At 38.6% G+C, this 13,238-nt stretch overlaps 1 protein-coding gene across 11 annotated transcripts in view; it reads right to left on the bottom strand.

Moving 5' to 3' along the window:
* Window positions 1-10,782, bottom strand: part of UBE2D1 (ubiquitin conjugating enzyme E2 D1) — a 44,578-nt gene extending 33,796 nt beyond the window's left edge. For 6 of the 11 annotated variants that reach the window (XR_010412441.1, XR_010412442.1, XM_064594660.1 and 3 more), the window contains exon 1: window positions 10,336-10,782. Coding sequence is in view for 3 of the 11 variants with exons in the window: in XM_045877874.3 (XP_045733830.1) it covers window positions 10,336-10,431 (96 nt within the window). In the remaining 8 variants the exon portion in view is untranslated. The remainder of the gene's footprint in view (window positions 1-10,335) is intronic. The other 5 variants (XM_064594658.1, XM_064594661.1, XM_064594659.1 and 2 more) reach the window with 5 other exon arrangements.
* Window positions 10,783-13,238: the final 2,456 nt, after the last annotated feature.

Below are 13,238 nucleotides of genomic sequence, written 5' to 3'. Positions count from 1 at the left end.
TAAAGAGCACAATTCAGAATAAATATCTGAGGTCAAGATTAGGGGCGTTATCTACCCAATGTCTCAGATCTGCAACCACTTTTCCCCAGTGATTTCAACAGCAGCCATAATGACTCAATTTCCCAAAATACTATCTTGCCTCTAGTTTAAAACACGGCTTCCTCTTAAAGAGAAGACTCCCAGTCACCTTTATATAATATTTCCATAATAGGAAGTACATAAATAAAAATGTATCTTAGACAATCCAAGACAATCCAGTAACAACTGTATTTCAGTCTACTTTATGAAGTATTATGATAAAAATATACTTTTTCCAGTAATTCAAACTCTAAACCTTAGAATCACAGTCTGATTCCTTCTTCCCTTCATGTCCCATCCACCCCAACCCCTCCCACCTCCTCACATTAATCAGTACCAAGTTGTTCAGACTGTCCAAATCCCTCCCACTGGAAGGATTCCAGGATATAGAAAAACTGAGGTCCAAAGGGCAAAAACGTCTGAGAGGAGCAAAAAGAGACATTTCCAGAAGCCAAAGTTTCAAACCAGGGAGACACTATTAAAGTATCTGAGAACAGACTGGGTAGTAGGAGTCTGAAGAGACTGCCTCGACCACTGCGCCTTAGAGAGCTGATTTGAAAGGCCAATTAGAAGTAGGCATGGGTGGGTCAGACCCAACTCAAAAAGGCCAGGTGGTACAAACACCCTATAATATTTCTCACATAACCCTCTTCCCAAATGTCCTCTGCCACCATCTTAGCTCAGACCCTCTTTAGATCTCACTTGAACAAGTGCAATGTCTTCACTGACTTGTCCTATTTCTCTACCAAGACACTGTATTCAAAATCATCTTTTCAAAGTACCATGTCGAACGCTTTCAGTATTTTTTATTAGCCTTAACATAAAATTTATAAATCCTTAAAATGGCTTACCAGGCCTTCCATCATCTGACTCCTTCTCTCTTGCCTTATACCTTCAACCATTTTCCTCCAATATTCTCTGTAACAGTTATTAAAGTCCCCCAATGCTATCTTGTCCCTAGTTTCCTTTTAGATAGAAGACTCCTAAGCACCTCCCTCATCCCCCCAACACACACTCATTTGTTTTATCTACTTTACTTTTACCTTTATGTCTCATCTTAAACATTTCCTTAAGGTTTTCCTTGAACCCTTCAAAGGGTTCCTGCTATATTCCCATAGTACTTTATACTCCCCTTTTCATGACATTCATCAGATTTGTAATTACAAATGGTAAACAATCTTTTATTCTGTGAGGGCAAGAATGCATACCTAAGAATATGATTAAGAATGTTACTTCCTGGGGTGCCTGGGTGGCTCAACCATTAAGCGTCTGCCTGTCTGCCTTCGGCTCAGGTCATGATCCCAGGGTGCTGGGATGGAGCCCCACATTGGACTCCCTCAGCGGTAAGCCTGCTTCTCCCTCTCACACTCCCCTTGCTTGTGTTCCCTCTCTCACTGTCAAATAAATAAAATCTTAAAAAAAAAAAAAAAAAAGAATGTTACTTCCTTACTCAAAAAACTTCAATGGCTTCCCCAAACTTCTGCATTAAGGACACATTTCTCATCATGGGTCTTCAAGGCCCTCCACAGTATGAACTTTTATGTCTACTATTCCCCAAATGCTTCCCAAAAGCAGGATTATCTGTTCCTTCCTGAACAGGACAAGTACTTTCTGATGCTTTCATTTCTGCAGGTTCCTTTATGAACCCTGTCTTTGAAAATGCTACCCATTCTTCCAAACCTATATCCAATTCCATCTCCTCCATAGAATTTTTCCTGATCTCCCCTAAATAAATTTGACCTCTCCTACTTTTGACTCTCTTTCTGTTCAAGTATGTTATATTTTTCTTACGGTACTTTCCTAAGTCTACCTAATCTTTAATGGTACTTTTCTTACCCTTAATAATTTTAAATTTCTTAGATAATGCTGGTTATATGTCACTTTTCCATATTTCTCCTTATTTCATTTTCTATATACCTTACATACAGAAGGTGCTCCATAAACGTATTAACTAGAATCCAAAAAAATCTACTACATGTAAGGTAGCTGTATAAGGCAGTTTTCTAAATATGTGGATAAAACAATCTTTAAAGTATAAAGATACCTGTGAATCAGATGGAAGCTAAATGGAATTAGAAAAGCTTGTTATGATACTGGTACAAAAACAGAAATATATCTTATTTGTATCACAAATATGCTTTTTAATCAAAGACATCTTAAAAGACTCATTAATCTTATACATTAAGATGCCAACATTTATTTCAATTCTGACTTCTCAAAGTAAATAGGATTTTAACTCAAGTTTCATACAGCAGCAGAGCACTGTGCCATACTCAATATTTGTTTCTGTGATCGTTTTTACTGTTAGTTGAACAAAACAAACAGCAAATAACATTATTTAGGTGTGCCTAAAATTATAAATCAGAAAGGACCATAGAAATTATCTAGTTCCATGCATAACATTCTAGATAAAGAAAATAAAAACTATGAGTTTCTTGACCAAGGTCATGAAGCCAAAGCTAGAACAAAGGCTCATACCATCTGCCTTCCACTCCAGCACTCTCCTCACCCAAAACAATACTCACCTCAAGGCTGTAGTAACTAGAGCCCATTATCCTCAATCAACACTGGAGCCAACAATGCTCCAGTACTCGAATTCAGGCCATTTGCACAGTTTCAGCCGTGCTCAAGAAAAACAAAAGTGTGAAATGTGAGGGAATGAAAAAGGTTCTTTTTATCTTTTCCCAAGAGCTTATATTTTATAAAAGGTTAGAAATAAACACTACTCCATAAGCTTTGAAGAGGAGTGTTTGTGTTCAAAGACACTGAGAGGTTAAGAAAAACATGATAGGAAATTACATACAACTTTTCAAAATACCTAACAGAATTTTGACACATAACGGAACATACAACACAGAGCATTTTCTAATCAAGAAAGATGATGCTTCAGGAAAAAGAAAGACAAAATGAAATGATAAAAGCTAGCAGCCTGTTTCTTAAAACCTACTTAAAAGATAAACATACCTTTCAATATTTACCAAATTTTGGGGGGGAGGCACCTAAAAAGCTTGGTTTGGCAAGCTTTATTTTTCTACTTTTATTTTTTTTTTAATTTTATTATGTTATGTTAATCCCCATACATTACATCATTAGTTTTTGATGTAGTGTTCCATGATTCATTGTTTGCATATAACACCCAGTGCTCCATGCAGAACGTGCCCTCTTTAATACCCATCACTGGGCTAACCCATCCCCCCACCCCCTCCCCTCTAGAACCCTCAGTTTGTTTCTCAGTGTCCATAGTCTGTCATGGTTCGTCTCCCCCTCCGATTTCCCCCCCTTCATTTTTCCCTTCTTACTATCTTCTTTTTTTTTTTTTTTTAATATATAATGTATTATTTGTTTCAGAGGTACAGGTCTGTGATTCAACCAAATATCTGTTATTAAATATCACTTCTTACACGTCTATCCCAAATAACTGGTATATAGAAGGCACTTAATAAGTTTCTGCATAATAAATCAATTCATCTTTGTATCACCCAGCACTATTCTTGAATATTGTGGTTGTACTTCAGTGACTATAAAATGCTACAACTTTTAGCAGAAAACAATGAGCATTGAAGATTATAACAAACAGAACTGTTTCTGAGACTACAACATTTGACATTGTGTGTGAGTGTGTGTATATACGTGTATGTGTGTTTGTATGTGTATATATGTTCATTTGCTTTCTCTATATATACATACACACATGTATGTGTATACATATGAATGTGTGGCATGTATTTTTTTTTTTTAAAGATTTTATTTATTTGACAGAGAGATAGACAGAAGAGCACAAGCAGAGGGAGTGGCAGAGGGAGAGGGAGAAGCAGGCTCTGCACTGAGCAGGGAACCCGATGCGGGACTCGATCCCAGGACCCTGAGCTCATGACCTGAGCCGAAGGCAGACGCTTAACCATCTGAGCCACCCAGGCGCCCTGTGGCATGTATTTTTGATAATATTGATTTTATCTAAGGATCTTATGCTATGATTTTCAAACTTTCCTTACAGCAATTCAAAAGAAAAACATGATATATATATCACAACTAGTAACATCCACAGGCACAGGGACACAAATATATAATTAAAAGTTTCATGAAACAATTATCACCCTTACTACACCTAAAGCATTAATATTTTATATTCCATTTTTTTAAAATGCTGTTTGTGACCCACTAAACTTGTTTCATCACCCCTGTTCTGGAAACTCATACACGTACAAGAAGACACTGGGAAGGTGTAAGCCTTAGTTTGGCATTCATTCCTTAGAAATAACCTAGGCTTTATGGACACCAACCAGAAACTGGCAAATTGAAGGCTAGAAATTATTAAACATTTCCATTGAAAAGCTACGTTGAGCACCTGAATGGCACCATTATTATGTAAGTAAAAAATACAGACCATATTTTGGGCCATAAAACAAGTCCCCAAAATTTAAAAGGAGTCAAATAACAAGTTCTTCATTCACAATGGAATTAACTTAGAAATCAATAAGAGAAAGCTATCTGTAAATCAAAATATTGGGAGAATAAATAAAATCTTCTAAATAACTCAAGGGTTGAAGAAGAATCAAAAGGGAAATTAGGAAATATTTTTAACTAAATGAAAATAAACACATCAAAATTTGGGGGAAGCATAAACACAGGCCAGAGTTTTACTGGTTTAGAGAAGAACAATGAGCCCAGGCCATCAGGTCTGTTCCCTCTAAAGAAATCCAAATTCTGCTCACATAAGAAGGGTGGTCACCTGGACTGAGAATCATCAGATACTACTAAGGAAGTCTGAGGTGAAGGAAGCAATATCGCAACCTCATCCCTGCTGGAAAGGTTTTCATAAATCTGAAAGGAGACTAGGCATCTAATAAGCAATGTGGTAACACCGGAGAAGAGCCACACAAAAAAAACCCAGAATAATATGAATAGAGAGAAGTGGAGGAAACATCCAGAAAGAGGATGGGAGCACTAAACTGTAAACTTTAGAATGGTAGCTTCCTCCCGATACTAAGAACAACTCCTGAAACATAGTAGCCTCTAATACTGTCTAATGCGTGTAATTGAACCTTCACAGATTCATCCCAGAACCAGTTAAATGCAGAAAAACCTCAGCTTTTCAGAGACCATCTTGACCAAGACAGGCTAGAAATAGAACCTGTTTTGCCTTCAGACAGATGTTCTGAGGTGGTCTGAGGATCCTTCCAATCCCCTAAAAATCTGGATTATATACTACAGCATCTTTTATTCCAGCATCATAGGGTTAAGAGGAGAGAGGACAAGTATCTCAATACCTGTTTTTAATTAAACATAGTATCAGTTCATCCACTGTTAAAAAGAACTGGGGAAGGGAAGAGAGCTAATACATTACAGACAACCATTAATTCAGTTTAGTGGAGAGTATCAGGCTTATTATTTTGATTAGTGGCACTCATTAAATATGTTTTCAATGTGTATTTCAGGGAACTAAAACAAGTAAGGATGCTACCCTGCTTTACTGGGGGCAATCCCACATCCTGTTAAGTTGGTTTTTATAATGTGTTTGGCTTCCTAAAATAGGCATAAACAGCCTTATTTAGATCTATGCTATTTATTTCCACAGAGAAGGAACCTCAGAACTGTTCTTTTTTTAACACCTCTGTTGTGATGAAGAAGGAAAAATACATGATACCCAGGGCAAAAGAAGATTGAGCTTAATTACAAAGATTTAAAAGCAGAAAAATTCATATGATGGCTTTTTAGAAAAAAACACTTTCTTCCTTTCATCTCAAGGCAAACCACTTTATCTACCGTGAAGCATAAATACTATGTTCTTCCTTTAAAAAATTTGTTGAACCTATATCCTTTTTTCTGAAAGAATCTGGAATCTTAGATTTAATTTTGCAATCTTCAAGTCTTCCTAACGTATTTGTGCAATCTGAACAGTCGACTGCTATTCAAAGCCACTAGAGGAACTAAATAGCTAAATCAGTTCATAAATAGTTTTCTCAAATGAAAACTTCACAATGAAATGATACTTTTGACAGAACATTTATAAATTACAATTTTTCTAAATCCCTTTGGAGGAGAAAAATTTTAAGTGATGGAACAAAAATAAAGTTATATTATTCATTTACCATGTTCAGTGATCTAGTGTACATTACTTCAGAGCAGAGGTTTACAAAGCACAATCAATACACTGAGTGATGCATGATTAAATATGCCAAAGTCTTAATTATAATGCCACTTTACATGTGCATAGAACAGTCCAGTTTGCAAAGCACTTACACCCATAAACTCATTTAACTCTATGCGTCTATCAATTTAAATACAACAGATATGAGTCCATTTGGATAAGAAAAAGCCATGTCCTAAAATGGTTAAGAGCATGGAATCTGAAGCCATCTATCTGGTTTCAAATCCTAGCACTGCCACTTACTAGATACGTAATTCTGGTACATTACCCAACATTTCTGTGCCTCAGTTTCATCATCTATAAGATGGGGATAACAATCATTTCTACCTCTTGGGCCACTAAGGACTAAATCAATTAATCTATGTCAAACGCGCAGCAGAGCATCTATCACAGAGTAACCATTATATATTATATTTGCTGGTTGTATTTAGCATAGTACCATTGCATGGATAGGGAAACAAGCTAGTAAATCACAGAGCCAGAAATAAAAACCAGATCTTCTTCTCTTTGATGCTCTATCCACAAAGGGCTGGGTTGTTTTTGTAAGTATCCTAAAGGTTTTCTAGACGGATGTAGAGTTTAATGTGGAATTGTACAAATCAAAAAATTCAGCACAAAACATTTATAAAGTTGTAATCTGTTTATATATACATTTTAAGTTAAATTGCTTATTAAAAAAGCAAATATTCCATTTTGAGGACAGAACTGTACACTGAGGAGTAGTTATCTGTGTTGCTATATTTGTAAAACAAAACTCTTTCGCTTCACTTTTCAAAAGACCAAAAAGGCAATAAAGCCCATCATATCATGTTACTATGATGATCATTACTTCAATTTATCAAATTTAAAAAGTCTGGAAAGAAATATACTAAGATGATAATAATAACCAAATTAGGATCTTTCTTTTCTTGGTTTTAAAACATTCAGTATTATAACATTCGTAATTTTAAAGTGATTTCCAAAAAAGTTTATCAAGTATTAAAAATAGCATTGATAAAAGAAACACTTAGAAATAATTCTAGAAAATAACAGATGCCCAGCTGAAAAACTATCGTTTTTTTTTCAAACCTATTTTGTGTCTTTCCTCAGACTTTGTTCAAACTTTTTCCCTTTAGTGATTTAGGTGACTGTGATAACATCTTCCACTGTAACCAAAAAATAGGGCATGGGTGTGTAAATTTATGAGCTGAAATGCAAAACTGGCACTGGATGTCTAAAGAGCATGAAATCATTTAGCATACTCTAGTATAAAAATGTATTTTAAGCATTGATATCTACATGCTTTGCATATACAATTTTAATTTAACCATCTTTAATCATTTCATATAAAGTGGAAAAAATGTGAAGTAATGAACTTTTTTTTAACATTCTCAAATATGCAAGTCACTTCTTCAGAGATTAACTTGGACAAAGTGCTCCTTCACTCCACGCCTCAGATTCCTTCTTTGAATAACAGACTAGAACATCAGTGGTTCTCAACCTTCTTTCCACCCCAGCCCATCTGGGGGATTCCACATCTTTCATTTACAGCAGTGGGGACGGTCTGAAAATGTCCCACAAATATTTCCGATACACTACCCTAGACGCTGGCTCCAGCCCCTGCCCTCCACTCAACTCCAAAGTGCAGTTCTCTGAGGTTCTGCACAGCTTTAAGGCCTGCCACTTTCGGTACAGGAAAAGTACAACCCAATGACCTAGAAGGTATCTGATAGTGTTATTCCAATACACTTAAAAAGAAAGGCCAAAAGTTAATATGTATCTTCTTTTGTTGGAACATGCAAGATTCAAGTAAGAATTTATATACTGATGATATCAAAGAAGGCTTTGTAACTGTTCATAAGGCAAAAAGCATATACCTTACTTGGAACTGGCTTGTTTTCTTTTTTTTTTTTTTTAAGATTTTTATTTATTTGACAGAGAGAGACACAGCGAGAGAGGAGACACAAGCAGGGGCAGAGGGAGAAGGAGGCTCCCTGCTGAGCAGGGAGCCCGATGCGGGACTTGATCCCAGAACCCCAGGATCACCACACGAGCCAAAGGCAGACGCCCAACGACTGAGCCACTTGGAACTGGCTTCTAATCAAGGAGGCGTAAACAGTAGGAAAAGCGGAGAATCAAACAAAATAACACCCCTTAAAGTATGAGGGAATGATATGAACATGCGATATGTGATTAGTGGAAAGAAGATTTGTGCAAGTCAACTTTTCTGATAACAGGAAAGGGAAGCCAAAGACTGGCACACAGAGATGGGATGTTATGTGATCCCCAATTTATTCTCCAAAATATCAATTTGTTACAGGCCTAACATCAATTCTATGTGATTTTTTTTTAACCAAACAATTCTGTTATAAACTAATAATAACTAATAGTTAATAAAAATATGATTTGGGTATATTCCATATTATAAATATTCGGCCTGGTGACTGACAATTGCCCAGTAAAGTATTTACAAATAGTGTCCATTTTCTTTGAATGTTTACTGCCTGTGGATAAATTCTACATTATTTAAAATTTATTGTATATGCAAAGTCTTGTGAAGAATTCTCACAAGTAGGAAAGAAGGAAATAGAATTTTAAAACTTCCTTGGAATAAGTGTATTGTTTTGTTTTGTTTTTTTAAGATTTTATTTATTTATTTGACAGAGAGAGAGACACAGCGAGAGAGGGAATACAAGCAGGGGGAATGGGAGAGGGAGAAGCCAGCTTCCCGCTGAGCAGGGTCCCAGGATCCTGGGATCATGACCCAAGCCGAAGGCAGATGCTTAATGACTGAGCCATCCAGGTGCCCCATTGGAATAGGTGTATTGTTTAATTCAAATGTAAGCCAATATTACATATTATTAATAAGCATACAAGTCATGACAAAGATGCTGATAAGGGCTTTGAAATTAGAGTAATTTTGAATGTGTAACTGCATTACCTTCAAATCAGAAAACATGAATCAATAAATGCGGATTGTTAGCTTTATGTTTTATAGAGAGAAGACCCTCAAATGGCACACACACACAAAAACAGTATTCTATGGATTCAGTGTTTGAACAGCAACAACAAAAGAGGGTGGACCTGAAAGTTGCTGTCCTCTGTACCAGAAGATGCCACCAGTTATGACTGAGAACACAATGTACATATCTCCATCACTTCATGCCTTAAAAAGTTAATAGAATTTTTCTGTAGCATTGATTTCTTCTAAAATTATTTACCAGACATGCTGTCTGTTGTTGGCTTAACTTACTGAAACACTCCCCGTTTAAAAATAAATTCTCAGTGTTCTCCATATAACTGTAAACCTTTTAAAAACCTGTCAGTGAACAGACCCATAACTCAACAAGAAATAAAAGTGAACAGAAAAAAAAAAAAAATGCCCCAACCCCAATTCTGTAAGATGTTCACATCTGAAAGAGTAGCAATAAATACAGTATTATGCAAGAGAAGGCAATTCCTTACAGATTTGGGATGGATAAATATGTGTTGAATGAATATATACATTTCTTCTTCATTCTATTCTCATGTGTCAAAGCATCAAACAACTTATACTGTGGCAGTTTCTGTTGTGTCTCGAACTTTACATGTAAGTTTACCATGAGGGGGGAAAAAACCTGTTTGGCTTGACTCACGATGAATCACAGCCAGGAGGTCATCTTGTTGTGTATCAGCAACTATGTTTTCACTACAGCTATGTGACCTGAAGTGGCAGCAGAAGAGGCACCAAAATAGAAGAGGCAAGAGGCTTCTCCTGGCTTCTGGGCCCCAAATGGGCTTTTCCAGCCCGTTCAGGGATCTAAGCAGGAGCCAACCACAGAGGAGAAAAAGAACAAACCCACAGCACCGAGGAGAAAGACCGCAGGCCCACCACACCTTCCTTGCCCTCTCCGGGAGCCCGGGGAAGCAAGAACATAAAAGAACGGGCGTGGAGAAAACACAGCATGACAGGAGCCAAAACTAGACCAGTGTAGGGCAAAATCCAGCCGTGACGGTAAAGCACAGATTTGGGGAAGGTCTGGAGCCCGAGAAGGATCTCCACCCAGGGACTCCCGGCGCAGCTCCGGCGCGAGCGCGCAGGGGGCCCCCGCCTCCAAGCCACCCGGGACCTGCCCCTGCTCCCACCTCACCTGTCCAGTGCCCGCTGGCCCCGCCGGCATCTCCGGCCCCCTGATCCCCGCGCACCCTCCCATCCCGTGCCCTCCCGGCGCGTCTTTCGGGACCATCGCCGGGGTCAGTGTGGGCAGGGAGCCGAAGCGCGCCCCGTCGCCCCAGGCCTGGCCCGGGCACTCACTTTCTGAATCCTCTTCAGCGCCATGGGTCAGGGAGGGCGGCGGGGACACCGGCCGGCTGGGGGCAGCTACGGGGCGCGGGGGCGTAGGGTCGTCGCGGGCTCGACTCGCTGGCTGCTCTGCTGGCTCAGCCGGGGGTCCCCGGCTCGCTGCTCGCGGCTCGCTGGCTCGCTCCGGGCGCCGGTGCCTGTTCCGTGTGCGCCGGAGCGCGGGTGTGCGCGAGTGTGCGGGCGAGGACGCCGGCGAGACTCTTTTGTTTCCGCTTTTGCTTCTGGGAAGGAGCCTGCGCCCTCCCCGCCCGCGCCCCGCCCCGCCTGGCACACTGGGAAGTGTAGTTCCAGCCCTGTCCTCTGCCGTTGGCCCCGGGCAACGTCGGGTTACTCACTGCTGACTTCAACCCAAGCCTGGACTTAGAACTGCGCAGTCATGAGTTGGTCTCTGCAATTTGATTTTGATCGACTTATGAACTGAAGTTCCCAATCGGTAAAATAGGGATAACAAATTAGCTCGGAAAGCACTTACAGGAATTTCCAATAGAATTTCCAATACAGAGATCCTGTTATTTTTACTTTTGTAGAGTGATCGCTCTTCTCAAACATATAAATTGACTAAATTTCTCACACATGCACAGACATACCCATTATGACTACTTACCTCCTTAGTTCCTGTTTCAAAAGGCACCTCTATCCGCTGATAATCCCTCATGTCTGCTTCTCCTTGGAACTCCAAATTTTGAGATTCACCATCACTATTGGCTCCTTCCCTTCCTTTCACAGTACCTACTCAATACAATCTACTCCCACTCCTCACTCCCTCAATTCTTATGAACTTGTGTGCTCATTAAAATTTGGCTTCTACTTTCAGTACAAGCAAAATCGGTTTTCACCAAGGTCGGTCTTGAGCTTCTAATTACCAAACCCAATTCACTCCTCATCCTTCCTGATGTTTTTGAATCATTTGATGACTGGCCATCCTTTTGCTTTTCAAAGCATTCAGGGACACTATCTTCCATAGCACCATGGTAACTGGGTCTTAAATTTCTCTGACTTTCCTTTTCACTAGCTCCTCTTCTCAAGAGCTGGAGTGCCCCAGAATTCCAAGCCCTGATCTCATCATCAGTATTCTAGAAGATAAACCTCCTGGCCTCCCATAAACTGGGAGGCTGCCCAGGGTGATTCGAGGAGCATAGGCTTTGGCTTTGTAGACTGATCCCTTTGACCCCTACCTACTGTTTGACCATGGCTAAGCCACTTTAAACTCTCTAAGCCTCAATTCCTTCATCTGTCAATAGAGATAATAATCCCTGGATGTATCAAAATTAATTGGTATTAAAATATATAGTGCCACAGTACCTAATATGTTGAAAGTTTTCTATAAAAATTACTTCCCTTTGGAAGAACAAATATTGTTAAAATGTCTATACTACCCAAAGCAATCTATACATTTAATTCAATCCCTGTCAAAATACCACCAGCATTTTTCAGAAAACTAGAACAAGTAATCCTAAAATTTGTATGGAACCACAAAAGACCCTGAATAAACAAAGCAATGCTGAAAAAACAAAGCTGGAGGCATCACAATTCCACCCTCAAGTTGTATTACAAAGCTGTAGTAATCAAAACAGTATGATACCGGCACAAAAACACAGACACACAGATCAATAGAACAGAATAGAAAATCAGGAATAAATCCACGATTATATGGTCAATTAATCTTCGACAAAACAGGAAAGACTATCTACTGGAAAAAAGACTCTTTCTTCAAAAAATGGTGCTGTGAAAACTGGACAGCCACATGCAAAAGAATGAAACTGGACCACTTCTCTACACCATACACAAAAATAAATTCAAAATGGATTAAATTCAAAAAGGATTAAACCTAAATGTGAGACAGGAAACCATCAAAATCCTAGAGGAGAACACAGGCAGCAACTTCTTCGACATCGGTTGTAGCAACTTCTTACTAGATATGTCTCCAGAGAGGGAAACAAAAGCAAAAATAAACTATTGAGACTATATCAAAGTATAAAGCTTCTGCATAGTGAAGGATACAGTCAACAAAACCAAAGGTCAACCTACTGAATGGGAGAAGATATTTGCAAATGACATATCCAATAAAGGGTTAGTATCCAAGAACCATAAAGAACTTATAAAACTCAACACCCCCAAAGTAAATAATCCAGTTAAGAAATGAGCAGAAGACATGCACATTTTTCCAAAGAAGACATCCAGATGGTCAACAAACACATGAAAAGATGCTCATCACTGGGTGGTGTATGTAAATGATGAATCACTAAATTCTATTCCTGAAATCAATATTACATTATATATTAAATAATTAGGATTTCAATAAAAATTTGGGGGGAAAAAGGAAAAGATGCTCATCATCACATATCAGGGAAATGCAAATCAAAACTACAATAAGATATCACCTCACACCTGTCAGAATGGCTAAAATCAACAATACAAGAAACAACAGGTGTTGGTGAGGATGTGGAGAAAAAGGAACCCTCTTGCACTATTTTTTTTTTTAAATAATGGCTTTAATCGTCATTTTGAGAATATGGTAGGGTAAAGTATAATTAAATATACATCATACCAGTGATGCTGGCAACGTTGAGTTAACCCTAATATTGACAGCTATAAAAACTAGTTTGTACATGACAAGACAATGAGAGAAAAAAAGCAATTCCTTTTGAAACAAAATTTTTAAAAAGTGTTCACAGTGGTTTGCATCAACGG

This window comes from Mirounga angustirostris, unplaced genomic scaffold (assembly GCF_029215605.1).
Source record: "Mirounga angustirostris isolate CCGP_5_RB_7025 unplaced genomic scaffold, mMirAng1.0.hap1 SCAF_6, whole genome shotgun sequence".
NCBI lineage: Eukaryota > Metazoa > Chordata > Mammalia > Carnivora > Phocidae > Mirounga > Mirounga angustirostris.
Note: the sequence above shows the minus strand (reverse complement) of the source record. Positions and strands in the feature narration are given on the sequence as shown.